This window comes from Parambassis ranga, chromosome 10, assembly GCF_900634625.1.
Source record: "Parambassis ranga chromosome 10, fParRan2.1, whole genome shotgun sequence".
Taxonomy (NCBI): Eukaryota; Metazoa; Chordata; class Actinopteri; family Ambassidae; genus Parambassis; species Parambassis ranga.
Genome location: NC_041031.1, coordinates 12,814,546 through 12,841,023, shown reverse-complemented (window position 1 = coordinate 12,841,023; position 26,478 = coordinate 12,814,546). Strand labels below are relative to the sequence as shown.

The window sequence follows — 26,478 nt, the reverse complement described above, 5'->3', positions numbered from 1 at the left end:
TAGCTCTAAGAGTCCGGGAAAAGTTGTAGTAAGGTACATCACTGTAAATGTCGACACAATGTAATGATACTGTTCATACTGTCAATTATCAGGTTCCAGTAGTATGAACATTTTTAAACACAAACGACACGTCCCATATGGGTGTGGGATGTGTAAGAGAGAGAGAGCAAGTGAGCAGAGAGAGAGAGCGAGAGAGGACGTTTGTCTTCCTCCTCCATCATTCTCACACTTCACCTCTGCAATAACCGACCGATCAAACATGACGGAAATGTAAACGGTAAATATATTTAATTGTTTTATGTTTTATGAAACGGTGGTTATGGTGATGACAGGAACTTACCTTCTACATCTCATGTCTGGATAAAATAACTGAGTGTAAAACATGCACAGGCATACATTTACTAGCCTACATTTTATTTTATTAGCTTCACAGATGATAGATGATAATTATGTACAAGGTGACACGATGGATGATGACAGCCTCCTCTTCCTTCTCTCAGTAACATGTTGAAGCTATCGAGTCTGGCTGAGAAGAGCCTCAGTGATGAGGACAGCTCTGGATCTGATGCTGGGTCAGAGGTCAGTCTGGAACCAGAGACAGACCGGTTTGGCTTTATCCTGACCAATGGATCCACATCTGGGTGAGCACACTGACTCTGTAATCAGAGTCACCTTGTATACTGCTTCAGTGTTTTCATCCTCTTATCAAACAGGCCTTTTCTATTAAAAATGGGGATTGTATGCATACTAAAGTTATTAATTTATTATTAACATTAATAAAACACAATAACAGACTAAAACCTGTCGAAACTAGTTTTAGTGTCCATTGATAACTTGCGTCATTTGTGCACTGCATTTTATTGATTTAATTTTACAAATACTATAATGCGGTTAAAAGTGACATAGCATGACATTCAAGAAAAGCTCGGAAAACAGATGTTGACCACAAATATTAGTTAAAATATTGGACTAGGACTTTGGAAACAATAAAAACATAAAAAAATAAAGTACCATCATAAATAATATACTGACAGTGGACTGCAAATCAAAATCCGAATAAGACTGAGCTGAGCAAACCGAGACCGAGACCAAGACCTTTCACCGTCACACTTTCCCCATTGATAACATCCTGACCTGTTGCCATGGAGACATCAGGCTGCTAACGTGTGGTTTTCCTGTTTCCTGTCTTGTTGTTTCAGAGCACAGGGCTTCTGTGATGACATGCAGCAGCGCTGCACACTGACTTAAATGCCCCTACTGAAATTGCATTTAAAAGTCTGCAGAGCATGTTGCACAGCAAAGAGCAATGCAGCTGTGTTCATTGTTTAAAATGTTTAACAGTTTTTCCTTATGTGCTGTGTTGTGTCAGGACTGTGGGTCCTTCCCCTGAACTTGTCAGGCAAAGAGAGGCCAAGTGGATAAACATCATTTCACACTGGGATCGCATCTTATTGAAGAAGACCAGTAAGGTGTGTCCCATTTTGTTTGCCTTTAGACAAGTGATTACATGTAACAAGACTACCCTGGCAGACTAATACAAATAAAAAAAATACTTTCACGCTGCTGTAGTCATTTGGTGAGCTAATCCTGGGTTATCAATGTCTTCTCAGATCAAGATGCAGTGTCAGAAAGGGATCCCGGCTTCGCTCAGGGCTAAAGGCTGGCCTTTTCTGTGTGGAGCCGCTGACAGGATGAAACAAAACAAACATCTATATGAGGCAAGAAAACACTCTTCCTGTGTTAAACCTTTCTAATAACTGGTAAAAACATGGACTTTGTAAAAATGTGCATTATATGTTTATGAAATTTCAAATGCAATATTCCAGTATTATGGACATTTTATAGACTAAATAATACATCAATCACAATAAGTTACTTATTTTTAATTTAATTTAATGGAAGTGGATGTGATCCACACTTGTCTTATGTGGTGTTCTGCCTCTGCCTCAGTCTCTGGACTCTCAGCCGGGTCTGCAGAGCTGGGTGGATGTGATCGAAAGAGACTTGGATCGACAGTTCCCTTTTCACGAAATGTTCCTTTCCAAAGATGGCCATGGGTAGGCACAGTTTCTACCTTTGTTTGAGCCTGTTTCAGTGGATCTGCCACCAGGGCGAGTCATGCATTTTTTGTTGTTGCAGAAATGTAAAGTATTTATTGGTGGCTGTAAATAGATAGATATTGTATTTTCATTCTGCTTTTCATAATGTATGTCACTAGTCAAATTAACATTATTGTGATTAAGTTAAACTGCTTGTTTGTGTGACTGATCATTGTGCTGTGTATGCAGGCAGCGTGGTTTGTTCCGGGTGTTAAAAGCCTACACTCAGTACCAACCAGAAGAAGGTTACTGCCAGGCACAGGGTCCAGTGGCTGCAGTGCTGCTGATGAACATGCCTGCTGAGGTAGCAATAAACGGCAAAGTGTACACCTCTGTCTAATATAGCAGCTGCAAACCTACCACAAAAAAACACATTCATCTGAAGCATTTTTACTTTTAAAATTCTGTCTCATAGCTTGAACACAATTTCAGGTATTGGTGGCAAGATGATCCTGCTAACATCTACTGTGTGTTTCAAAAATACTGAGTGATCTGGCAGCTAATCTTCACCTCGTGTGACCCTTGCAGGAGGCCTTTTGGTGTCTAGTTCAGATCAGTGAGGAATACCTGCCTGGATATTACAGCCCTCTGCTGGTGAGGACATGCACTTTCCTAACACAATAAATTAAACGTTCATGGATTTACATGGTCTGAGGTTGTTGTGTTGTGTTGTGTTGTGTAGGAGGGTGTTTTGTTTGACGCAGCAATGCTGACCTGGGTTTTGAAAAAGACATGTCCACCTGCACACAAACATCTGCAGCAGCACGGAGTGGAGCCCCTCATGTTTGCCACAGACTGGCTGATGTGTCTGTTTACACGTCACCTGCCATTCAACACACTCCTCCGAGTGTGGGACCTCTTCTTCTGTTATGGTATGTCTCCTCTTGTCTCAATATTTCTATCAACTGAAGATACAATTATATGCATTATTCTGTTCTAGTAACCAGTATACTGTAGAATCAAATCTAACAGACCTTATTTTCACCTGAAAAGTCATCCTTCCTCTTTTGCGTGAATCCTTGCGTGCTAGGGGTGCGGGTGCTGCTCCAAGTGGCAGTGGTGCTGGTGCGTCGGGTGCTGGGTCGGCCCGAGCAGAGGAAGCTGTGCCAGGGCCAGATGGAGACACTGGAGAGGCTGAGAGGTGTCAGGGAGGAGGTCCAAGAGGAAGATGACACCTTTATAACAGAAGTAAGACTGACGTTACTAATACTGAGGAATGAAAACCTTTGGCCAAAAAAAGTACAAGCGGAATTAGTCCTTATTTTTAAGGCAAATGTTTTCTTCTTGTTTCAGGTGTGTTCAGTGCCACTATCAACCAAAGATCTGAAGAAGAGGACGGAGAAGGAGTTAGAAAAGTGGAGAAAAGACAGACCCTCATCCACCTTTGACCCCAGAGGTCGCTGCCATGGATGCCGCATGGCATGTGAAAGAGCTCGACAGAGAGAAGAAGCACGGGAGAAGAAAGAGAGAGAAAAGGGGAACCTGGCGGTCCCTCTCACTCGCTCGGCCTCCACTCTCTCATTGTCTCCATCTCTCCTTCACAAGAAGTGGAGAAAAGGGGGGAAAGTCACCACAGGCGATGGAGAGAAAAGTAACAAAGTTGTGAGGCATCTTTCTATGGGAGCAAAGGATGACTGGAGAAGCTGGGCTGATTTAAATTTTAAAAACGTCCAGGGTGTCCAGGAAGAGGAGGAGGGCGTAGGTTCAGATGGACACAAACCAAAGAATGAGTCAAAACTAACAAGAAAAACTGAACAGAAGAAATGTTTACAGGAACCTGAAAACACAAACAAAACAGAAAATATACCAACAGAGCACAAAGAAGAAAGTGTAACAATAAAAGAACAGGTTGAAAATGTGGAAAAGGAGGAAGCTGAACTCCAAGAGACAGAGGAAAGCAAAATGCTCTCAGAAACAAACTCAGCCACTGCTGAAAATATTCTCCACTCCACAGAACATAAATCTCACCATATTCAGGAGGAAAAGGAGGACATCATGGGCCAATCACAGGTCCTACAAGAACAAAGTGACAAAAACAATAAACAGGAAACCTCAGCTGAACACACAAATGAAGACACAGAGAAACACGAGGCAGAAAATGATCATACTGCTGCTGCTGAGGAGCAGCCCACTGACATACTAAGAGATGCAAACACAATGGTGGAGACGAGAGTTGGTGTAGACAAAAGTGTGCAGCAGGTGGTACAGGCAGACATGAAACCAGAAGAAAGCACAGAACCAGAAAATGTACAACAGGTGGACGAAGTCACAGGTGCATCAGAGACAAGAACTGAAAAAAATCAGGACTCAGGGAATGATAGGGATGTTGAAGCTTCAACTGTCAAAGATCCCACAACAACAGCCGAGGTGATACTGCAACAGGCCCAGGAAGAGGAGATCACAGACCCAGACGATGCAATTCAAGAAACATACCACAGCACTGAGTCATTAGTAGAAACAAAAGAGAGGGACGGGTCCCACACCCAAACAGAGACAGAAACTGATGTACTGGCTCAGACTCAAGAAACGGGAGAGGAAAATGCAGCCACACAGGATAAAGTGAAGGCTGACATAACACAAACACATCCAGAGAAAGAGACACAGACAGATGAGGAAACAATATCACTATTTTCATCTGAATGCATCCAACAAGTTACTGATACAAAGACTGGAGACACATTGAAGCAATCAACTAATAAAATACTATCTGAGCCTACACAGGAACAAGAAGAACTCATTTTGACAGTACACCCAGACACAGAGAAGAACAATGAAGCCACATGGGACAAATTAATGGCTGACATAACACAAATGCACCCAGAGAAAGAGACACAGACAGATGAGGAAACATTATCACTATTGTCACCTGCATGCACCCAACAAGTTACTGATATGGTGATGGACAGATTGAAGCAATCCACCAGTGAAATACTGTGTCAGCCTACACAGGAACAAGAAGAAACTAATTTGAATGTACACCCTGAAACTGAATGGGACAATGCAGCCACACAGGATGAAGTGACGGTTGACATAAGAGAAAAAGAGACAGAAGAAGAAACAGTGTCACTATTTTCACCTGAATGCATCCAACAAGTTACTAATACAGAGCCTGACGCTGAAGTTCCTACTGAAGAAGACAAATCAAAAGCACTGCCTGAGCCTACGCAGGAAAATGAAGAAATAATCCTGACAGTACACACAGAGACACAGGAGGAAACTGTCACATGCATCTGTGATGAAACACATGCAGACGAAACACCAACTAAAACACAAGTTAAAGAGGAGATGACAGACTCTGTAACAGCTACAGAAAAAGAAGAGACATCACCACAGACTGAAGCACAGAACGCTCACCCTGATGGTCAACAGATAGATACCTCTGACGAGCATAAACCCAGCCAACGGCCAACGAGCCAGGCCACTGCAGGTCCTGTGCAAGAGGAAGAAAGTACAGAAAATGTCAAAGAAAACACAACAGGACAGGATGATGTTTTCATTTCTGCTGAACAGACAGACAATCAACTTAATGACAGCAACTCACAAGTTCAAGGTCACTTCACACAAAACCAGTCTGAGCCCCTGATACAAACCTCCAGCAATCGCAGCAGCCGGTCTTCTGGTGATTTCTGTGTGCGCAAATCTTCCAGCTCACGCGGCTCCAGACTAGCACGTAGGCTCTCTGAAGACCTCTTTACCACCCCACAGAAAACTGTTCAATCACAGTCTAATCCTGGTGCTGTTAACACAACACACTCTGCTCCTGTTGTGTGTGGTCCAACAGAAATGATCTCAACACCTTGTGCAGAAGTGACAGAGGACGCCACAGGACAGCAGGAACAGCGGCACCAGCAGGCAGACCCAGTTAAACGTTTTGGTCTCTTCCGCAAACTGAAGGGGGAGCATCCCAAAAATACCAAGGCAAAGGGGAAACCCAAAATGCAGGTGCCCAAAATCTTGATTCAAGACTTCAGTGATGAGACAGGGACTGGGATACCAATAGAGGAAAAGACAGAGGAAAAACTAAGCTCCAGAGAGAGGAGAAGGAGGAGGAGGGAGCAAGAAAGAAGGGAGAAAGAGGAGGAGAGGTTAAAAAGGAAGAGAGAAAAGGAGATGGAAAAGGAAAGGGATCGAGAGAGGAGGAAGCCCCAGACGAGAGGAAAAAGTTTTCAGGTGCAAAAAGTGAAGGGCAGCGATGATATCGCTCATCCTGGAAAGACACTCAGATATTCTTCTTCTTATGCTGAATCTTACTTTTGACCAACAAATCAGATTTTGTTGAGGAACTGCTTTGAGACCAAAAATCATTGTTATACTTGAACTTTTTTGTAAATATAAAATGATCTTTACATACTTGGATAAGTGTTTTATTTAGTAAACTGCATCTTGATTACACACTGGACAGACTCCAAACAAAAATAAACCGGAAGTGCTTTGTGTAGGTTTACATAATCCCAAATTTCAATTGATAATTTTGAATAATTTTAGTATTGTAAAGAAGGCTTCAGCATACTCAACCAAGTCCAGGTTAACATTTATACTGACCAGAAGAGTCTAAAAATGTCCTAACAGTGTTCATAGTGTAAGTTCAGTCTGCATCTCTCCTGCTGTTACTCATCTTGGGAGTCATCCTCACTGTCACTGGCCAGCACTTCCTGGCTTACTACAGGCTGAGTGTTCATCTGAGAAGATGGAGGAAGCACCGATCCAAAGAAGAGGGAACGGAACTGTGAGAAAACAACACACGAGGGAAATATGTTAGAAGACTATATTTTATCTAAATGTTAGACATATGCTGTCTAAAGAGAAACCAGCAATAGATAATTAGAGGGAGCTGGTGTCATTTATTCAAAAAAGATGATCTATACGTCTGTGAAACCTTCCTGGCTAAATAAAAAGTCAACAGATAAACACATGCAGTTAATTTGGAACTATTAGCATTTCTGTGTTTTGTGTCACATGGTCTTTATCTTAATCAGAGCGCAACCTGCCACCTTTATTCTTGTGTAAACTAAACCATACCTTCTTATTCGGTGGTCTGTCTGAATCCTCTGCTTTCTCGCTATCCCCCTCTTCCTCCCCCTCCTCTTCCTCCTCACTGTGTATTCTCGTCCTGTGGTTAGTGGCAACAGGCCGTTTTGAACACGTGGAACCAGCTAACGGGGGTGTGGGTGGACCTGCAGTTGAGGGACCTGGTACAATACTAGTGTCCATGGCGATTAGGTAGGAGTCCATATCATCGTTCATGAAGTCATCCGGAGGGGGTGGTGGCTGTGTGTGCCCTCTGAAGGGTGGAGATAAGTTGGGAGGGCATGTCAGAGATAAATATGACACAAATGAGGAAGACAACCGTTAAAAAAAATATACGCATGAAATCAATCAAATTAGGTCATGACAGTTCGTCCTGTACTTTGTTGCAGCTCTTCTCCCAATACTACACTGATAATTCCAAATGCACGATGTGCTGTGTTATAATTGCATGTGATTAATAAACTGACACCTACTACGGTATGTTGATAAGCTTGACAAGTAAATGCTAAGAGTTTTCATGGCTTACTGAAGGCCTTTTTTGTTTTCAGACAGGTTCTAACAAATGTACTAATTCCCTCCTGACAGCTATATGTCAAGAAGTGTTGGAAGCAACAATCACCACAAAGAAAAAGTACAGTTCAATTACCCCCTAAACCACCAGGTGGCATGGTGGCCTGATAATAAACTACAGAAACAGCTGAGTGGTTATATTTTCAATGTGTTTGGTTACTGCCATTTCCAGATCTTGACTAAAAACTTCCATATCTGTGCAAACAAGAATACTTTCCGACACTCCTTTCAATCACTCTGATTTTGTTGTTACCTTCTACTGCTGTTTTTTCTGAGGCCAGGATCATCAGTAAGTGTGGCCAGCACAAAGTTTCCCTCCAGGACACTGTCTGTCACCGAAAGCACCACAGGGCTGACACACAAACAAACATATACACGTACAATGTCAATACAGAGAGGTGAAACTGAATTGTGTGGCCTTCAGTAAGTATTCGAGTACACTCACCTGCCCGGCTCATCAAAATATATAGAAACAGGGAGACCTGTGGACTCTGCAAACACTAACAAACCCTGGAGGAGAGGTGACAGGTGACAAGTAAGCATACTACAGCATATTTTATCTGCTTTCACTTTGCCCTCTATCTCTCAGATCATTTAACCCACATCTCTCTTACCCGTAACTCCTTCAAACAAAAAGTGACACTGCTGTGAGCTTGGATGGCAAAATGGTCAAACTCATCTGAAGCCAGGCAAAGCTCTGTCAGCATGGCCTTGGACTGTTCTGAGAGGGAGTAAACAACAAAAGTTTTCAAGCAGGTTTCACACCACACAGGTTACTTCTGTTCTTGTTATTTTTTCTTCTGTTTTGCTATTGCATGATCAGAACACATCAGCTTCCATACATTTGTCTGTTCTGCTACTAGGCCAAAAAAGAGACAGTAGTAGTATCACCTGCTTCTTCCTCCACATGGTTCCTGACCCACATCCGTTCATCACTCACTGACACAGTCACTTCTTCCAGAGAAGGAGGAAAGTGCATAACTGTGTCTACCAGCAGCCTGAGATGATAACAACAAAGTTATAGTTACTTTATGAGTCAACTAAATGCCTACTAAAATACTTTTGTCTGTCAGTTATCTTTACAATAAACAGAGACTTTACAGACCTGGGCTGGGCTCTGAATACATTGGAGCAACTGTCTTTGTCGAACACTGCCTGTAAGCTTTCACTGTCTTGGAAAGACAGGTTATGTGTCTTCAGTAAGCCTGCAGAAAAAAACCCGAACAAAAAAACCCTTAAAATACACAAATGCATACAACATAATAAAACACAATGAATGTACTACAATCATTTTTTAAAGCAAGATGTTACCATTCTCTAATTATTAAAGCATTGTGAACCTTTCAGAATAAAGCACAGCACTGATACCGTGTTTGCAGTGCAGGGTGAAGGTGAGACGATTCTTCTGTTCATCTAGCTCAATGTGACACTTTTCCACTGTTTTCTCTAAAGATGCCAACGATCTGAACACAGCCTGCACACTCTGAGAGAAACACATGAAGAGGACAAACGACAATGATCCCATTTATACGCAGTAAAATATTTTAGTCACATTAAAGGACATTTTAGGTTTTTATGCTGCTTACTTCTTACTACTGCCAACAAGGAAGCTCAGAGGTTTTGTGCAATTTGCACACAGATAACCACAAGCACCACAACAGGAAAGATAACATTTGAAGCTGACTGCCAAGGGGAGACTAAATGGCATTAGAAATGTGTGAAATCATAATAACCAAAAAACTATGGGCATAGATCTGTCATTAACTGTTATTAACTGTTATACTCTGACAGGCCAAGCTGTGACTGAGAGAGAAATAACAATTAAAGGATTAAACATCCAACATTAAACATAATGTAAACAGTAAAATATAAGCAGTGTTAATAAGTAATTAGGCTTCTTTTAGGGGGATTTGTGGTTGTAGGTTGTGCAAAATTAGCAATCACTGATAGATGGCTACAGCACATATAAGTGTAGTTTGATACAAAGGCCATGTGTGATGCATTGAATATTTTACCCTCCCACCTTTATTGCCATCTTGCAGCGGAAATTGTTCCTATTGGGAACTGAATACCTACAAAAAAAGAGGGGGAAGGTTGACTGAAATGTCTGACTCCAATGTGATGCTCACTGACCCACTCTATCTCTCACACACACATCACACTGCCGTTTTAATACAGCTTGCACCTGCTGAAGAAGAGCGGGGCGAACAGGAAGCAAGCATATGCCGACCGAGAGGAGTTCACAGACCGCAGGGCCAGCTACAAGAGAGAGAGAAAAAAACCAATTCAGATATGTTCATTGACGCAAAGTCTGCACCAACAGGAAGCAACAAGACTGCATGCTTGGCAGGAGGAAGTGTTGGTGTATAACGGTGTCAGAGCAGCTTACCCCATCTTCCTGAGGCTCCACGTACAGCTCATCACCGATCCGGGACAGAGAATGGATGGCTTTGGCCAACACTTGACGGTACACACACACACATAATTATCAAAAGTTATCATGCACACAAATTAAGAGCTTATCAAGCAGGAAATGTTTGTACCTTTAACGTTTCCTCCCGTCACGACACAGTGCATTTCTGCACTTTTCCGTTAACTAACTAGCAAACGCGGCAGGGAGTTGCAACTACCGGTTAGTGGCTGCCAAAAAGTGAACCTGTGGAGTTTTAATATTTTGCACAGTGACCATATATCCTCCCGTTCGAAACATACTCCGTTTAATTATAGCGTTACACTTCAGTTGTATTTTCAGTATCAGCTCGAGTCAAGGCAACATCTTTCAAACTTCGGAGCGTTGTTTACGCCGCCATTACCTGCTTCCGCAATGTGGACCAATCAGAGCGGCAGGAAGTCGAAAGGGCAGATTTGGCTAGGCGCATGCGCATTGAGCAACAAACTATTTTATAATTAATAAAACATGAAATATTGATAAGATTATAAATTGATGCATTATTGACAATAATATTTAGTTTCTGAGTAAAATAAAATCTGTTATGATTTTTCTACTGTAACATTTTCTATGTTCTATGTATGGAGTGTCTTCATACCAAAAGTTGGACAAAACACTGACATGATTTATGCACAGGTAATTTGCCTGTCATGTTTTCTGGGTTCTTTAAAGCGATGCATCACATTGCAGTGTGGAATCCTTCCCTGTTTAACTGGATATACTGTAGCATGTTTTTGTGACGTCTGGATTTGATATATAGCAGTTTTAATCCTAATCTCTCAGTCACATAATTTAGCAGATACTCAAACCTGGCTGGGTTCAATGCTGTGGCCCATAACAGAGCAACTTGCAGAACTCAGTTTGGATAAAAACAGTAGCCTCATTAAGGGCTCATCGTAATAGCTACTTGCTTAATTATCGCTATCAAATTATCATTGATTGATGTGTTTATTTTATCTTTCACTAATGAATTTAAGTTTGTGCATCAGAAGAAAAATGCAAAGGTTCTATAATTAAAAACACCAGCTTGACATAAAAATAGTTTCCTTGAAAGAACTATCCAGCTCCAGTCATGTACTTCAACTACAGCAAAGACTTGTTGACGTATCGTTGTATATAAAAATAACTGAGGTCACAGAGTTTATATAAAAAAAGTTGTTCTACATATCACTGTGGTACTCCTCTTCTTCTTTCATTCTGACAGCACACTAATAACAGCTGCTCTCTAAAAAACGCCCTGTAATCACCAGTTAAGGGTCACGGTGGGAAGAAAAGAGGGTGTGTGTGTGCACATGTGAGCGACACTGAGGAGAGAAATAGGAAGGAAGGGAGGGCACATAGAAAGATGGGCAGAGAGACACGTAGAAAGAGAGAGAGAGAGAGAGAGAGAGAGAGAGAGTCACTGTCAATGCACAATTATCTCACCTCACTGGTCTTTCTTGTTTGTCTGCTTCACTGCGTAAGATCTGAGGAACGCTGCCATGCACCATCTCTCCTCCCATCACTGGAGATATAAGTAGCTGCTGGACAAGAGGTACGACTATGAAAACCTTTCTATATCGAAACCACAGACATGTAATGAAAGAGAGAGACTTTTAAAAAGCACAAGAAGACAAAACTCAGGAAGAGTTTGCAAAAACAAAAGAAAAAGAGACTTTTCACTGCAAGTTTTGAGGCTCATCAAGGAGTGGAGGCAGCATGACAGTAAAACATCCAGGAAAAGAAACAGCAGAGTTTTAGGACAGTGAAGACACACGGACATAAGAGGTGGACCTGTCTTGACAGATGGAAAATATTTGGAATATAGAGAACAGCAGCCGTCAGCTTCATCACAAAAGATTGACAAAATGTTGACATGACTTACGCACAGGTAATTTTGACATGTTCTCTGGGCTCTTTTGAAAGCAATGCATCACATCGCTGTGTGGAATTCTTTCCTTGTTTAAGTGGATATGCTGCAGCATGCACACATGTTTTTCTGACTTGTGGATTTGATACAGAGTAGTTTTGTTCCTAGATGTCTCAGTCACATAACCCAGCAGACACTCAGGCCTTGCTGCAGTCCATGCTGCAGAGACTGAAGCTTCAGCCGGGAAGAGATGGACAGGCATACCTACACACACCTGCACCCACACTAGCTGCCTCTACGCTACAACAAGGTGGTGAGAGAGCAGCATTCAACCCTCACAAAGTGAACAGCAATCCTGTGAGTGACTTTGGTGTTAATGGTGTCACCTCAAAAGAGTGCGGGCTCTCTGCTGTGGACAGTAACTTTGGCCGCAAAGGTGATAAGATACAGCGGGCAGGTCGTGGCTGTGAAGTGGACAGTGGTCTAGTTTCCTTCTCCTCCCAGAAAGACAACAACCATGGTGATTTGGGTGAGAAGAGAAAGGCCACATGGCCTGTGGTCACCCCAACAGGAACAGGGCAGCTGCTTCCTGCTAAATCAGTCAAGGATGCTGACATCACTTCCTTTCAGAGGACTGATGGGGAGAGAGGGGGTTCTGGTGGGACAAGGCACATCACTCCAGGTACGGACAATGCTTTAATCATGGGACCAAATCAGGATCATGGCTTCACACCTAAAGTCTACATGTGGTCATTGAAGAACACGGATGTTGATGCTGGAGGTCAACAGTATAAACAGCTACGTGAGGGAAATGGTGGCACTTTTGCACAAAGTAAAGATGAGGAGACTGTCTCAGATATGACACGCAACAGCTTCAGAAGAAAACAGAGGTCATCTGAGAATAAAACGAGAAGGTGGACGCAGAGGATTAAGGAGAGATGGAAGGACAGATCAGGAAGTTTTGGCAAAAAGGGAAAAGAAGAAGGAGGGAGTGCAGACCAGAGGAGTGAGCACAGAAATCAAGTGAGTAGTGTGCTTTAATTATACCCATTTGTTCATATATATTACAACTTAAAATGAAATTACAACTTTTTAATTCCACAGATTTCACCTCCAGACCAGGTACTGGAGAAGAATGAAGAAAGGTCCCTGGCTTCTCAGGAGAACAGCACAAAGCTTCCCACACAGCCAGAGGACAGCAATAAAGATGGGCCTAACAGGTAATCAACCAAATACAAAGGTCCAAACTTGTATGTCAGTGGCTTCCTGACAGATTTTCTTTTAATCTCTGATCCACAAAACGACACCAGTAAGATATGTTTGGTATTTGATATGATTCCAAGTGTAACTGTGAGACCTCTGATGTGACTTTCGGGTCTGATGTGCCAAACACGCCCCTGTCACTGACAGCATCTGTCATTAACTCTTTGCAGTCTCACTTTCATAATGCAATATGTACCATTAGAGTTTATAATGGGGCGCAACTTCTAATACAGAAACACTTTTTTTACATCATAATAAGGATTAAGGAGCATTGCACGGTGCTTTTAACCTTGTGTATTGGCCTTGCTATTCATTTCATTACTAATAAGAAAGAAATCTCTTGTGTTACTGGACTTCTGGGTGATGTCAATAAAATGCTGTTCCTGGCTGAATGTTGACAAAGCTTTTTCTTCCGTTAAGGTCGACCAGTGACTTCGACTTCGGCCTTGGGTCATTCAGCCTGCTGGAGGAGATTGTCACAGGTCAAGAGTGGGCAAAGTTCCTGAACCCTAATCTTACAGTTCCTCAGAGGACATCAGAAGACTCACAGAGCCAACCCCAAATCCAAACAACTCCTCCTGACTTCAATCAATCATCTGCAGTTTTGAACCCGTTTGGAGGTGGAAGCAACCAGTGGAGCTTTAGGAGTACAGAAGCATCACCACCTACAGTGTTCAGTGCAGTGCGTACTGATGCTTCCCTGCCCATGAGCATGGATGTTTCTGAAGGAAAACAATCAGGCATCCATAGAGAGGTTGACCAAACGGAACCAATGGAAGACATGCAGGCCGGACAAAGGCGACAGACTTTTACACCACCATCACTTGTAGAGGTGAGATATTTACTCATGGATCTTTACAAAAATGAATCTATTTGCAGCATTTAAACGTCGCAAACATCTGTTTTCATGTCCAGACTGCAGATAATTTACAAAACTCGGTGCTGAAGAGCAGAGTCCACCTCAACAGGAAGAGACAGCACCAGCCAGCTGAGAGCAGAGGCGAGAGGCTTCAGGCTGGCATTACAAGTGAAGGAGCACAGACAGACAGAGGTCAGGACACTTTAATAACCCTCATTGATCACTACTTTATTAGGGTTTATGTTTTTAGTTTGGTGCTTATAGCAGCTGTTTTGCCTCCCGTCTTACAGAACATTTGACATCTTCACTGAGGATCAACAGCATAACAGATGAAACGGGAGAATCAGGATGTGAAAAACTCATACCTCTGTACAACTTTAACTGTCATCCCACCCCTCTGTCTCCATCCTCTTCGAATCCCCTCCCTCCTGCCCCTCGTGGTGTCCTCAAGCACTCCATATCCCAGGATTCAGAGTCATCAATGGGAACGATGACAAAAAGAGTAAGTTGTTGTGTAGACAGCACCCTCTTGTGGTATGAAATTTAAAATGTCATGTGCACAGTGTCCCCACTTGCCCACTAATTCTTTCCATTTTACTTTTAATGGATCAGAGGCGAGTGGAGGAAAACCGCCGGGTTCGTTTTTCAGAGGAGGTGGTGGCCATAGCGTCTGCAGACCTGGAATTGGATGCTACAGACTCAGAGGAGGACTCAGATTCAGGGCCAGAGGAGGACTCTATGACAGAGCAGGACTGTGTGGTGGAGCAGGCAGCGGTAGAAGAGGTGGTCCCATCCCGTCGGCCTGCTCTCACAGCCTGGATGCGGGTTCTGAAGAGGAAGAACACAGGAAGAAAACCCAGACTGTGACTATAGAACTGCAGAAACGAGCACCAAAGTCTATTTTAAATAAATACAGATGAACGCTTTTATATATTTTTACTTTTATCTTTTTAGAGCTTTGATTGCCTAACTGTTAAGAGACACATGATTAATATTTTCTGCAGAGCCAACAAGTACTGAGAAACGTCTTTGCAACACTTAAAGCACTTATTCCTCCTCACCCCCCTCCAAACCCTGCAGTAATGAAGGAGAACCTTTACAACTCGACCAGGGGTGCAAGCTGAGGACTGTGTTTAAGCAGCTGTCAGTGAAATGTAAGATTTTTTTGTCCATACTCTTCAATCTGCCGGATACTGGACAATCGTCCTGGTTTATCAGAGGTATTTCCTCCTCCTTTGGTCTCACACTGGACAGCAGCAGATTACTGCCCTGTGTCACTGACTCAATCCCCACATCCTGTCTCCTAATGGAATCATTGTGGAAATTAACCCCATAGGAGAGAAAAAAACATGTCAGCTGGAGCTGAAGTATCAGTTGAAGACAATCAGCAGTTTCTGATGGCCTGCCACTATCCATTCATCCCGCCCATTTGTCCACTGGAGTCTCTTTATTGCATTTTCTGTCAAGTTACAGCACTCAAAATATCATCAGCCTGAGAGTTTTTTTTTATTTTCTGAGCACATGTAGCAACATGGGAGACTGAGGATGTTCGAGGCAGAGACAGATGTGTTTGTATCTGTGCTTATTATCCAGAGCAGCCTTATTGTTTGCATTTACATTTGCATTAGCTCTGGAGATATGTTGACTGGTTAACTGTGTGGTATGAGGGAACACCCTGATCATTTATATGTTGCTTTACTTTACAACAGAAATCAATGTGTTGACAGCCTTGCACAAAATACCATACACAAATATGTTGAATAAGGCTTGAAGGTGTGCATGATTAGGGGCCTTTACTATACCCATGCTCCACCATTTTCCTCACATTTGCATTAACTGGAAGTGGATTCCAGCAAGCAGCTTCAAAACTGGATCTCAACATGGACATGTACACCTTCAGCTATTTTAGACTAATGGTACCATCACCACTGTGTTACTGTCCTATATATGTTATCTACCTGATTGTCATGATAAAAAAAGATCACACTTCCTGATTCTTCATTATCAGTCTCAACTTTGACTGATTAAAAATATATCATCTGATGCCTGCTAGTCAGATAAACTCCTTTTCATTCAATCAACCAGACTAAGCTGCCGCTCTGATTTCAAAAAGCCATTTGTTGTGCTTTGTATTATATTCTGTCATTTCCATCACATGCATTAGACAGATTTTGTGTTATTACATTAGTACATCATATTTTGCAGCTAAGTCCTGTCAGTTCCTCTGTGGAATCTCATAAATCATAAATCAGTCAGAACCATTAGGAGGCTCTTTAGCTCATCTATTAGTTCCCTGGTTCGTGGTAAAACAAGAGGGAAGAGAGGAGGGGGCATATAATGTGTGTGTGTGTGTGTGGGACAGAGGGAACTCAAGTGGAGAACATAAACGTCTGAGAAAAACATCTGACAGTAAACACGAGAAATAAAACAAGGAAAAGAAGAATTCTTCATGTCTTTTTGGCTTGTCCATTCTAAAAAGAGGTATTACATTAGTCCATTGTCCTGTACAGTAACAACTACTGAGCAGTTTTTGTGAACTAATAATGGCCCATTTGTAAACCTCAAGCCACAAACGATTATCCCTCATACATACACACACACACACACACAGCAGTATAAAAAGAACTGTACAACATTAAGAGATCTAGGAGATATTTTTTATTTGAGGACATTTGTGTAAACATGAAAAAAGAGAAATACTGTGAAAAATATTGTGCAAATAGTTCAGTCTGTTTTGGTTTGATAGCTGGAGATGTAAAAGACGGGGAGGGGGGTTACAGACGCGGTAAAAGTCCTGTAAAAGGAGACTGCTTACTATAAAATAGCATTTTTATTACTATATGTTTTCCACTGAGTTTAATCATGTTTTACTTAAGCTTTATTCATTTGGCTTAGAGCTGGCAGTAGTCTGACTTTAAACGTCCTTAAGGGGAACTGCATGAGTTACATCTGCAAAAATCGCCAAAATAAAAATGACTATTAAATCCCGACAACCAGATAATAATGGACAGAGACAAAGAGAGGACTGTCTGATTCTTCAGGTTGTGAGTCCGTTGTATCCGTCAGTGGGGCTGAGGGATATGGCTCCAGAGTCGTAGGAGCTTTTGATACCTGGGTTGAGCGACGTTTGGCTGCCGGGGGTCTGAGCGAGGAATGATTCAACCTGAGCCTCTGACACCTGAAAGGACAAAACAATGAAGTCACATACGAAACACCTCTGCTGTCACAGTGCTGTCGGGACATGCTAGTCAATTACCTCTTCAAACTTCTTGGCTTTGTACTGCTTTGCGTCTTTCAAGAAGTTCAGTAAAATAATGTCACAGAGAACTGTACCCTGCAAATAAACACAAATAAAACAAATCAATAACTGACAGTAAGAATAAAAATACATCTGTAGCCTGAGCAGAAATTCATACCAGTCCAATGGAGGTGAAGGCCGTTACCAGGTTTATCAGTGTGGGGATTGTATCAAACTTTCCTGCCTGCAAGAGATGAGACAATAAATATATTTAACTTTTTTTAAAAGAATATTGTTGAAATGAAATTATAAAAATGGTAATTTAAACACTAAAGATCAATAAGTTCTTTGGTTGCAGTTACTACTTTACACAACTCACATTGCCGGTGACCATGACTTCGAAGCGGATGGCGTATGCTTTGTAAAGAGTCCGAAATTCAGTCCCATTGTCCGTCTTGTAATATTTGGCAAATCTGCATTTGAACAGCAGGACAGAGTCACTAAAAGATGACAAATAAAAAACTGGAAAAATCAAACAGCAGAATAACCTTCACTACCTGAAGTTATAACCTTTGGAGACAGCATTCTTAGCGAATGGAGCATCCAGGCGTCTGAAAGAGTACTTGGGTACACAGTTGTCGACGTGTAGGTCTAGGTTACACTTCCACACAATGTTTATTCCTATTTCTCCTCCCTGAGAGGGAAAAGAGTTTTTCATCATTTGGCAAATGAACCACGAACCTCCTGAGAAGCACTATGCACATCACTGTATTACAAACAGACTTGTTAACAGTGCTGCTGAATCCACAAGCTTAATTATTTTTTTCTTGACCTTTTCTGCGAGGTCTTCCACTCTTTGTCCAGTGTACTTCAGCACATCACTAACACGAAAGATGGGGCAGAAGGGGCTGTTCTGTGGGTGGTAGGTACACCTCTTGATCTCTGCGGACGTCATATTGCTCGGAAAGTTCCCTCTGAGAGAAAAAATCTGTTATTTTTTAAAGCAGGGTGTGTGATGAAGATTTAGTTTGACTAGAGAGAGAGAGAGAGAGTGTGTGTGTGTGTGTGGCTGACCTGGTGACATGAAAGAGGGGGAAAGTGATACTGTTTTTGATGAAGATGGTGAAGTTTTTCACATCCAGCATTGGTTTACTGTGGGGGGAGTTGACAGTGAGGGAGGGGTGAGGTTGACGGTGCTGCCTGTTGTGGAAGCATTTGTGTGTTTGTGTGTAAACCTTACATGGTTACATTATCTCTTTTTTCTCGTTCAGCAGGACACCACCCTTCTGTCTCACACCAGCCCTGGGAGTCACTGGTGTTAAGGCATCTACCTGTTATTACACCTGTCGCATGAATCAAAGACAAATACTGTGCTGAATAAGAAATTCTCAAGTAAATATGATATAATATGAATAAAATTTAGTAATTTGTGCAAGAGTAGAAATATTTAACGAGATTAATACAAAACAGTTTCATTTAATTAAACTCACCATTGGAAAGGTTGGAACCATAATACTTGTAGCAGTCTTCATCTTTAGTACAGTTATAAGGAACTCCAGACTGAAACACAAAATTAAGATGCTTAAAAAATAACATCACATAAATCACATTGACATTTTAGACAAACCTTGTTGATAAGTGCTTTTTTACGGTAATATGGAGTCCGTCAAATACTCATCTAGCTTTATCTGTCAAAATTATGTTCCAGTTCAGTCGTGTGTAAGTTCCATTTTACTTACTGAATATTTTTTTTACTACAGCCTTGAGAGGCTTTGACCGCAAAAGTGTCAGAATTACACAACCTGAGGATGTGAGGCGACACTCCAGTTCAAAGCTTTACAGCAAAACACCCAGGAGGTGCTGAAATGAACTGGTTAGTAACACACCAGAGAAAAACCGAAGTGACCGTGGCCTCACCTCAGGACACCGGCCCTGGAACTGGTCCTCAGTAATGATGAGTTTGGTTATGATGCAGAAGACAGCTGCACCCTAAAACACAACATTTATATCATGCTGCAGTGCTACACAAAGGGGCCTCACATTAAATAAACACACACAAAAAACCGAACTACTGCAATTAAATCATGAGCACTCTGATGTTATCTCAGGCAATTCACATAGCATGAAGTTTCACTCTGAAAGCACTGATCGTCCCATTTATGTTTTTTTCTGATGTGTATCATCATCCGGTCGCTCACCTGTGGTGGGTAGACGTAGTCGGCCACATCCATAACTTGGCCGTGATGGTAACCAAAGCCTTTAACTTTGGTCATCACAGAGGACTCGATGCCAGTGTCGGTCACCTGATAAGCTTTCTCACAGATAAACACCCAGCTGCAAGAAAAAGTACAAAACACAAAAAGGTTTGACAGAAGCTCCACAGGTCGCTCACAGATGAAAAGAAATCATAAAAAAAACTCCACTAACCCGACAAAATATGCAATTATTAACAACTGTACGACCCGGTTGATGATCCCCACTGGATAGCTCTTGACCACCACAGACTTGGTGGTCTCGTACGCGAAGACTTCAGAAGCCAAGCAACACAGAAAGGAGCCCATGGCAGCTTGTCGATACACAGAGCGTCCTGAGTTTGGAGAAAAAACGTAAACCTCTTCCAACCACAGCTGGTGCCTTCTTGTGAAGTGTGACCAGGACACTCCCACAACAGATAAAATGCACTCTGCTGGTGTCTTTCCTTTAAGGTGACCTGTGTTCATCTGCTTCATTACATACTTCCCGGCTCACTGTCTCTCCCTTCACCCTCACTGTCTTTGTCTCATTGGTTTATGACACAAGCTGGACAACCCCCCCCCCCCCCCTTCCTCCACCTCTCTACTCAAATGAAAGAGGAGCGTCTCTTCTATCTTGACCACAAATTCCCATCTCCCTGCCCCTTTTTCTCCACATCTCTGGCTTGAATTGAAAACAAGCTAATGACACGCAAACACTATTTCAATTAGTCAAACAACAATCAATTTCTCATTTGTTCCAGACTCATCTCACAGAAGATTTACGGTATTCATATTTTTTTATTTTTTTTTATCATTTCATTCATTTTTAAGAGTGAGAGACTATAAAATTGGACACCCACATTTACAAATTTAACCCACAGAAGACACCAGCCAGAGCTGCTCAGGAGCAATCATCTACAAATAATAAAAGCCTGTTTTATAGGGCTGCTTCATGTGTTGGTCTATTTCACAGGGATGCTCTTTAACAAACATTACTAACAAGGCAAATATATATAATATATTGTGAGTGATGCAAAATAAATAGAATTACTGCCTTTTTGGTTCCGAATGTTTTTCTTTCTTTCCTTTTATCTTTATCTTTTTATCTTTATTGCATAAATATGTCTATGTTTCATGTTTATGGCCATAATTAGATCAGGTAAAGCAGATCAAATAATGAAATGCAATTACAATAAAACATGAGTGCAGGCGTCTTCCTAGAATTAGATGTATACGTAAACTGTAAAATGGAAGCACATCCATGTCTTAACTGATCAATAATCAATGTTTGTGCTTGTCAAATTTTAATGACTTTGGACCAGTGTATGTTAATACATCTGAGTATACCAACAACTTCCTATATTTAACTTTACAGACAGACGGGAAAACACAGAGGACCATTTATGATTTCTTGTAAGCAGCTTTGAAAAAAACACTCCAGGAAATGGGGATGTTCCATAAGTCTCCATTAAACACCACTTTGACACATTTCTGTACAGCATTGGTATAAAATCAGATTCTGTGCTTACAGACCTCCCACTGTAAGAGCACATACTCTAAATGCACTGTAATACATTACAAAATAATAGTGTTATTGACAACTGCACAATAATTGTGACACATGATACGACATGTTCTCAATACGCTGACAAAGATCAGCAGCATTACAGCCCTTCACTTCAGGGAGCTAATGTAATGCAAGGACAAAGTGTGCAAGTGCGTGCATGTGTATGGGTGTGTGTGAGTGTGCATGCACGTTGATGTATGTGCTTAGACAGAGTGTCATTTCCTAAGTGGGCCCATTATGTTTGTGGTCAGTTAATGCTAACCCAACACACACACAGTCACATGTGTACACAGAACACAGGCCTTCAGGGCTGCAGCCTAAATTCTTTAAGTCAATGATACCATATAAGGTATAGATCTGAAAAAGATTTGTCAGTGTGTATGATTGTGGAATCGATTATGGAAATCTGTCAGGTCATTGTCTGGCCATCCAGTGCTGCAACAGGAGTACCTTATCGTCAAAGACATTGCTGTCTAAGTTGAGTGGAATCCCATATCCTGTAGTGTTCGGCTCTTAAAAACCACACTACAAACCACCGTGTACTTAGACGGCTCAGCATCTGGTTCGAAACAATTTTCTGACTTTTAGCAGCAAGGACTCTGCAAACCACTCTGACTGGTTAAATGACTGTATTGAAATTCTGACAGTTGTTTTTCTTCTGCAGACCCACAAGCTGCAGAGCCACTGCACTAACACTGAGGTTCAAAATTAATTATATTTTCCTACAAACACAATGAGTTTGACTGTTAATTATCTTCACTTGTAAGCTTGAATCAAAGTTAGGTCCTGGAATTCTGATGCATTTGTTTGTCCATCTATACATGTAACAGTGAAAAATGCTTTCACACACTTTACACACATACATACATACACACACACACACACACACATATATGTTCTGTTGATGTAGCCTTTCTTTGACACATGGGCAGACCAAAGTGGGACTGAACCTCAACCCCTGCTATTAACGTTCTCTAAATCCTCACGTGGGTTTTGAATCAACAGCTTTAGTCCTGCGAGCTTCAGTTGCCACAATATAAAAACCTTTAAAGCCCCTCCGATCACAAACTGATAAAATCTCTAAATTCACTCAAAAAAAGATAAAAAAAACTCAGTTCTTATTGAAAAATGATCCATTTATTTATTTATTTCAGGATGAAACATCACATTGTAAAACAAACAAAAAAAACACTCAACTGCTGTTTTTTTTCCAAATGGTCTACACAGGAGGACAGAACCGCTTTATCCACAATATCCTCAGTGCTATTCAACTACAACAACCATTCCCAAGGCTCAGATGGAAAATCCTTAAAAAAATCCACTGGTATATGCCAGAATTTCACCGAGCAGTCAGTCAGGAAGAGCCGGTCAACTATCACATGTTAAAGTTCTTAAAACAACATGTAAAAGAAAAAAATACAACTCGGTTCTACGGATCTATCTGATCTGAGTATAAACGCTTGGTCCTTGGTTTGTGTGTGTGTGAGGGGTAACAGTGTGTGTTCAGTCAGACTCTTCCTCTGAGCTGGCGGGTGTGGATATTGCCTCTTCCTCCTCCTCCTCTTCATCAGACTCCTAGTTGGAAAAAGTACAAAAGAATAATCACGTTTTGATGGTCGTTTGAAAAATTCTGAGGATTTTATGTATTAAAATGTAATTTTGTTGATTAGAGGTAAATTCCATGTTTCCAGTGTCTCAGATTTCCTGCCACACAAGAACAGGAGGGGGCTACAGAGGGCTGAACGGGGCTTTGTTTAGCTTATCAGAGAGGTGTAACTGTACACTGATGTATATAGTAGTGGGGCTCAGATTATATCTCTATAGCTTGGTCACACACTAATAGGTTAAAAAAAAGCCAGTGAGTTCACTATTCTATTATCTTCAGCCATTTCTTTCACGACTAGACAAACAGTTTTTAATGTTAAATAATAAAATTACTTCATCATATATCATTTAGTATATAACAACCATAATCTGTCTAGTCACAGCCACACACAATGACAGCGGAGACACGTATTCGCCGTCTACTGCAGTGTTTCTTTCCCTCTGGAGCTTTTACCTGTGGTCTCTACATGTCCTCTGGTCTCTACATGTCCTCTGGTCCTCTCTCTTCCCTGCAGCTGGCCCTCGTTTAGAGCAGCTATCCACTTCATCATAGCTGAGATAATTTCAAACATCTCTCTTTTCTTTCTACTGTAAGGTAGTCTGGTCACTGTTAGCTACAGTGACTTCATGTTGGTTTCTTTAAATAAAATCTGATGCTTACTTAGTTCAGTATACCGTATTTTCACGACTATAAGGTGCACCTAAAAGTCTAACATTTTCTCAAAAATCGGCCGTGCACCTAATAATCCGGTGCGCCTTATGTATGGGTTGAGTACCTGACACGGGGACGTAATACGTACACTACGTGTGCTGGCAGCGTCGGCTTTCACTATTCTTTCTCTCGGTTGCCATGGTAATGGACAGAAACTCCGGTCTACGGTCATTTTTAAGAGGAAGACACTGCCAAAAGAAAAGTTTCCAGCAGGAGCTATAGTGAAGGCCAATCTAAAGGGCTGGATGGATGAGGAGAAAATGAGAGAGTGGCTCAGGGAGGTTTATGTAAAGAGACCGGAGGTTTTTCCATGCATCACCTTCCCTGCTGATCTGCGACTCCATGCGCGCCTGTCTCACTGCCGGTGTAAGCGTGTGTGAGTGATGGATGGATGATGAACGGTGAGCACCATTGGAAAGGTTGGAACCATAATACTTGTAGCAGTCTTCATCTTTAGTACAGTTATAAGGAACTCCAGACTGAAACACAAAATTAAGATGCTTAAAAAATAACATCACATAAATCACATTGACATTTTAGACAAACCTTGTTGATAAGTGCTTTTTTACGGTAATATGGAGTCCGTCAAATACTCATCTAGCTTTATCTGTCAAAATTATGTTCCAGTTCAGTCGTGTGTAAGTTCCATTTTACTTACTGAATATTTTTTTTACTACAGCCTTGAGAGGCTTTGACCGCAAAAGTGTCAGAATTACACAACCTGAGGATGTGAGGCGACACTCCAGTTCAAAGCTTTACAGCAAAACACCCAGGAGGTGCTGAAATGAACTGGTTAGTAACACACCAGAGAAAAACCGAAGTGACCGTGGCCTCACCTCAGGACACCGGCCCTGGAACTGGTCCTCAGTAATGATGAGTTTGGTTATGATGCAGAAGACAGCTGCACCCTAAAACACAACATTTATATCATGCTGCAGTGCTACACAAAGGGGCCTCACATTAAATAAACACACACAAAAAACCGAACTACTGCAATTAAATCATGAGCACTCTGATGTTATCTCAGGCAATTCACATAGCATGAAGTTTCACTCTGAAAGCACTGATCGTCCCATTTATGTTTTTTTCTGATGTGTATCATCATCCGGTCGCTCACCTGTGGTGGGTAGACGTAGTCGGCCACATCCATAACTTGGCCGTGATGGTAACCAAAGCCTTTAACTTTGGTCATCACAGAGGACTCGATGCCAGTGTCGGTCACCTGATAAGCTTTCTCACAGATAAACACCCAGCTGCAAGAAAAAGTACAAAACACAAAAAGGTTTGACAGAAGCTCCACAGGTCGCTCACAGATGAAAAGAAATCATAAAAAAAACTCCACTAACCCGACAAAATATGCAATTATTAACAACTGTACGACCCGGTTGATGATCCCCACTGGATAGCTCTTGACCACCACAGACTTGGTGGTCTCGTACGCGAAGACTTCAGAAGCCAAGCAACACAGAAAGGAGCCCATGGCAGCTTGTCGATACACAGAGCGTCCTGAGTTTGGAGAAAAAACGTAAACCTCTTCCAACCACAGCTGGTGCCTTCTTGTGAAGTGTGACCAGGACACTCCCACAACAGATAAAATGCACTCTGCTGGTGTCTTTCCTTTAAGGTGACCTGTGTTCATCTGCTTCATTACATACTTCCCGGCTCACTGTCTCTCCCTTCACCCTCACTGTCTTTGTCTCATTGGTTTATGACACAAGCTGGACAACCCCCCCCCCCCCCTTCCTCCACCTCTCTACTCAAATGAAAGAGGAGCGTCTCTTCTATCTTGACCACAAATTCCCATCTCCCTGCCCCTTTTTCTCCACATCTCTGGCTTGAATTGAAAACAAGCTAATGACACGCAAACACTATTTCAATTAGTCAAACAACAATCAATTTCTCATTTGTTCCAGACTCATCTCACAGAAGATTTACGGTATTCATATTTTTTTATTTTTTTTTATCATTTCATTCATTTTTAAGAGTGAGAGACTATAAAATTGGACACCCACATTTACAAATTTAACCCACAGAAGACACCAGCCAGAGCTGCTCAGGAGCAATCATCTACAAATAATAAAAGCCTGTTTTATAGGGCTGCTTCATGTGTTGGTCTATTTCACAGGGATGCTCTTTAACAAACATTACTAACAAGGCAAATATATATAATATATTGTGAGTGATGCAAAATAAATAGAATTACTGCCTTTTTGGTTCCGAATGTTTTTCTTTCTTTCCTTTTATCTTTATCTTTTTATCTTTATTGCATAAATATGTCTATGTTTCATGTTTATGGCCATAATTAGATCAGGTAAAGCAGATCAAATAATGAAATGCAATTACAATAAAACATGAGTGCAGGCGTCTTCCTAGAATTAGATGTATACGTAAACTGTAAAATGGAAGCACATCCATGTCTTAACTGATCAATAATCAATGTTTGTGCTTGTCAAATTTTAATGACTTTGGACCAGTGTATGTTAATACATCTGAGTATACCAACAACTTCCTATATTTAACTTTACAGACAGACGGGAAAACACAGAGGACCATTTATGATTTCTTGTAAGCAGCTTTGAAAAAAACACTCCAGGAAATGGGGATGTTCCATAAGTCTCCATTAAACACCACTTTGACACATTTCTGTACAGCATTGGTATAAAATCAGATTCTGTGCTTACAGACCTCCCACTGTAAGAGCACATACTCTAAATGCACTGTAATACATTACAAAATAATAGTGTTATTGACAACTGCACAATAATTGTGACACATGATACGACATGTTCTCAATACGCTGACAAAGATCAGCAGCATTACAGCCCTTCACTTCAGGGAGCTAATGTAATGCAAGGACAAAGTGTGCAAGTGCGTGCATGTGTATGGGTGTGTGTGAGTGTGCATGCACGTTGATGTATGTGCTTAGACAGAGTGTCATTTCCTAAGTGGGCCCATTATGTTTGTGGTCAGTTAATGCTAACCCAACACACACACAGTCACATGTG

The 26,478-nt window shown here is 41.5% G+C and overlaps 4 protein-coding genes across 6 annotated transcripts; 2 read left to right on the top strand and 2 right to left on the bottom strand.

Moving 5' to 3' along the window:
- The first annotated feature begins 226 nt into the window (after window positions 1–226).
- tbc1d10c (TBC1 domain family, member 10C) lies at window positions 227–6,440 on the top strand. Its single transcript, XM_028416639.1, has 10 exons — window positions 227–277; window positions 501–641; window positions 1,370–1,469; window positions 1,611–1,718; window positions 1,951–2,057; window positions 2,289–2,403; window positions 2,628–2,693; window positions 2,782–2,971; window positions 3,130–3,287; window positions 3,393–6,440. Exons 2-10 carry the CDS (start codon window positions 505–507, stop codon window positions 6,354–6,356), a joined length of 3,945 nt encoding a protein of 1,314 aa, XP_028272440.1. The 5' UTR covers window positions 227–277; window positions 501–504; the 3' UTR covers window positions 6,357–6,440.
- Window positions 6,441–6,447: 7 nt separating this feature from the next.
- rad9a (RAD9 checkpoint clamp component A) lies at window positions 6,448–10,524 on the bottom strand. The gene is made up of 12 exons (XM_028416647.1): window positions 10,241–10,524; window positions 10,087–10,157; window positions 9,883–9,956; window positions 9,721–9,769; window positions 9,066–9,180; window positions 8,803–8,902; window positions 8,589–8,695; window positions 8,312–8,418; window positions 8,143–8,207; window positions 7,951–8,049; window positions 7,119–7,380; window positions 6,448–6,823 (listed from the first exon to the last, which is right to left on the bottom strand). Exons 1-12 carry the CDS (start codon window positions 10,272–10,274, stop codon window positions 6,707–6,709), a joined length of 1,200 nt encoding a protein of 399 aa, XP_028272448.1. The 5' UTR covers window positions 10,275–10,524; the 3' UTR covers window positions 6,448–6,706.
- On the top strand, window positions 9,945–16,806 carry LOC114442836 (uncharacterized). Of its 3 annotated transcripts, none has more exons than XM_028416645.1 (8): window positions 9,945–10,164; window positions 11,611–11,680; window positions 12,152–13,018; window positions 13,100–13,215; window positions 13,679–14,090; window positions 14,174–14,309; window positions 14,408–14,619; window positions 14,730–16,806. In XM_028416645.1, the coding sequence occupies exons 3-8, from the start codon at window positions 12,164–12,166 to the stop codon at window positions 14,982–14,984; spliced, it is 1,986 nt and encodes a 661-aa protein (XP_028272446.1). In that variant the 5' UTR covers window positions 9,945–10,164; window positions 11,611–11,680; window positions 12,152–12,163; the 3' UTR covers window positions 14,985–16,806. The 3 variants fall into 3 exon arrangements, with proteins under 3 accessions (XP_028272446.1, XP_028272444.1, XP_028272445.1); XM_028416643.1 differs by having other exon boundaries at window positions 11,611–12,016; window positions 12,164–13,018; XM_028416644.1 differs by having other exon boundaries at window positions 9,946–10,164; window positions 11,611–12,016.
- Window positions 16,761–25,118, bottom strand: p2rx3a (purinergic receptor P2X, ligand-gated ion channel, 3a). Its single transcript, XM_028416950.1, has 17 exons — window positions 24,820–25,118; window positions 24,591–24,726; window positions 24,310–24,381; window positions 23,793–23,952; window positions 21,607–21,668; window positions 19,783–20,090; window positions 19,554–19,689; window positions 19,273–19,344; window positions 18,846–18,915; window positions 18,596–18,698; window positions 18,430–18,507; window positions 18,188–18,329; window positions 17,913–18,049; window positions 17,735–17,828; window positions 17,534–17,599; window positions 17,374–17,451; window positions 16,761–17,295 (listed from the first exon to the last, which is right to left on the bottom strand). The coding sequence occupies exons 1-17, from the start codon at window positions 25,110–25,112 to the stop codon at window positions 17,155–17,157; spliced, it is 2,148 nt and encodes a 715-aa protein (XP_028272751.1). The 5' UTR covers window positions 25,113–25,118; the 3' UTR covers window positions 16,761–17,154.
- Window positions 25,119–26,478: the final 1,360 nt, after the last annotated feature.

Excerpts from the sequence above, each read along its gene's own strand:
- tbc1d10c (XM_028416639.1), top strand. The coding sequence starts at position 505 with ATGTTGAAGCTATCGAGTCTGGCTGAGAAGAGCCTCAGTGATGAGGAC. Across the intron at positions 642-1,369 it reads ACCAATGGATCCACATCTGG|GACTGTGGGTCCTTCCCCTG; the intron begins GTGAGCACACTG and ends GTGTTGTGTCAG. Across the intron at positions 2,404-2,627 it reads TGATGAACATGCCTGCTGAG|GAGGCCTTTTGGTGTCTAGT; the intron begins GTAGCAATAAAC and ends TGACCCTTGCAG.
- rad9a (XM_028416647.1), bottom strand. The coding sequence starts at position 10,274 with ATGCACTGTGTCGTGACGGGAGGAAACGTTAAAG. Across the intron at positions 8,419-8,588 it reads CCATGTGGAGGAAGAAGCAG|AACAGTCCAAGGCCATGCTG; the intron begins GTGATACTACTA and ends ACTCCCTCTCAG. Across the intron at positions 8,208-8,311 it reads TTTGTTTGAAGGAGTTACGG|GGTTTGTTAGTGTTTGCAGA; the intron begins GTAAGAGAGATG and ends CCTCTCCTCCAG.
- LOC114442836 (XM_028416643.1), top strand. Across the intron at positions 13,019-13,099 it reads GGAGTGAGCACAGAAATCAA|ATTTCACCTCCAGACCAGGT; the intron begins GTGAGTAGTGTG and ends TTAATTCCACAG. Across the intron at positions 14,310-14,407 it reads AGGAGCACAGACAGACAGAG|AACATTTGACATCTTCACTG; the intron begins GTCAGGACACTT and ends CCCGTCTTACAG.
- p2rx3a (XM_028416950.1), bottom strand. The coding sequence starts at position 25,112 with ATGAACACAGGTCACCTTAAAGGAAAGACACCAGCAGAGTGCATTTTA. Across the intron at positions 19,345-19,553 it reads ACTACGTCTACCCACCACAG|GGTGCAGCTGTCTTCTGCAT; the intron begins GTGAGCGACCGG and ends GTTGTGTTTTAG. Across the intron at positions 17,600-17,734 it reads AAGTCATGGTCACCGGCAAT|GCAGGAAAGTTTGATACAAT; the intron begins GTGAGTTGTGTA and ends CATCTCTTGCAG.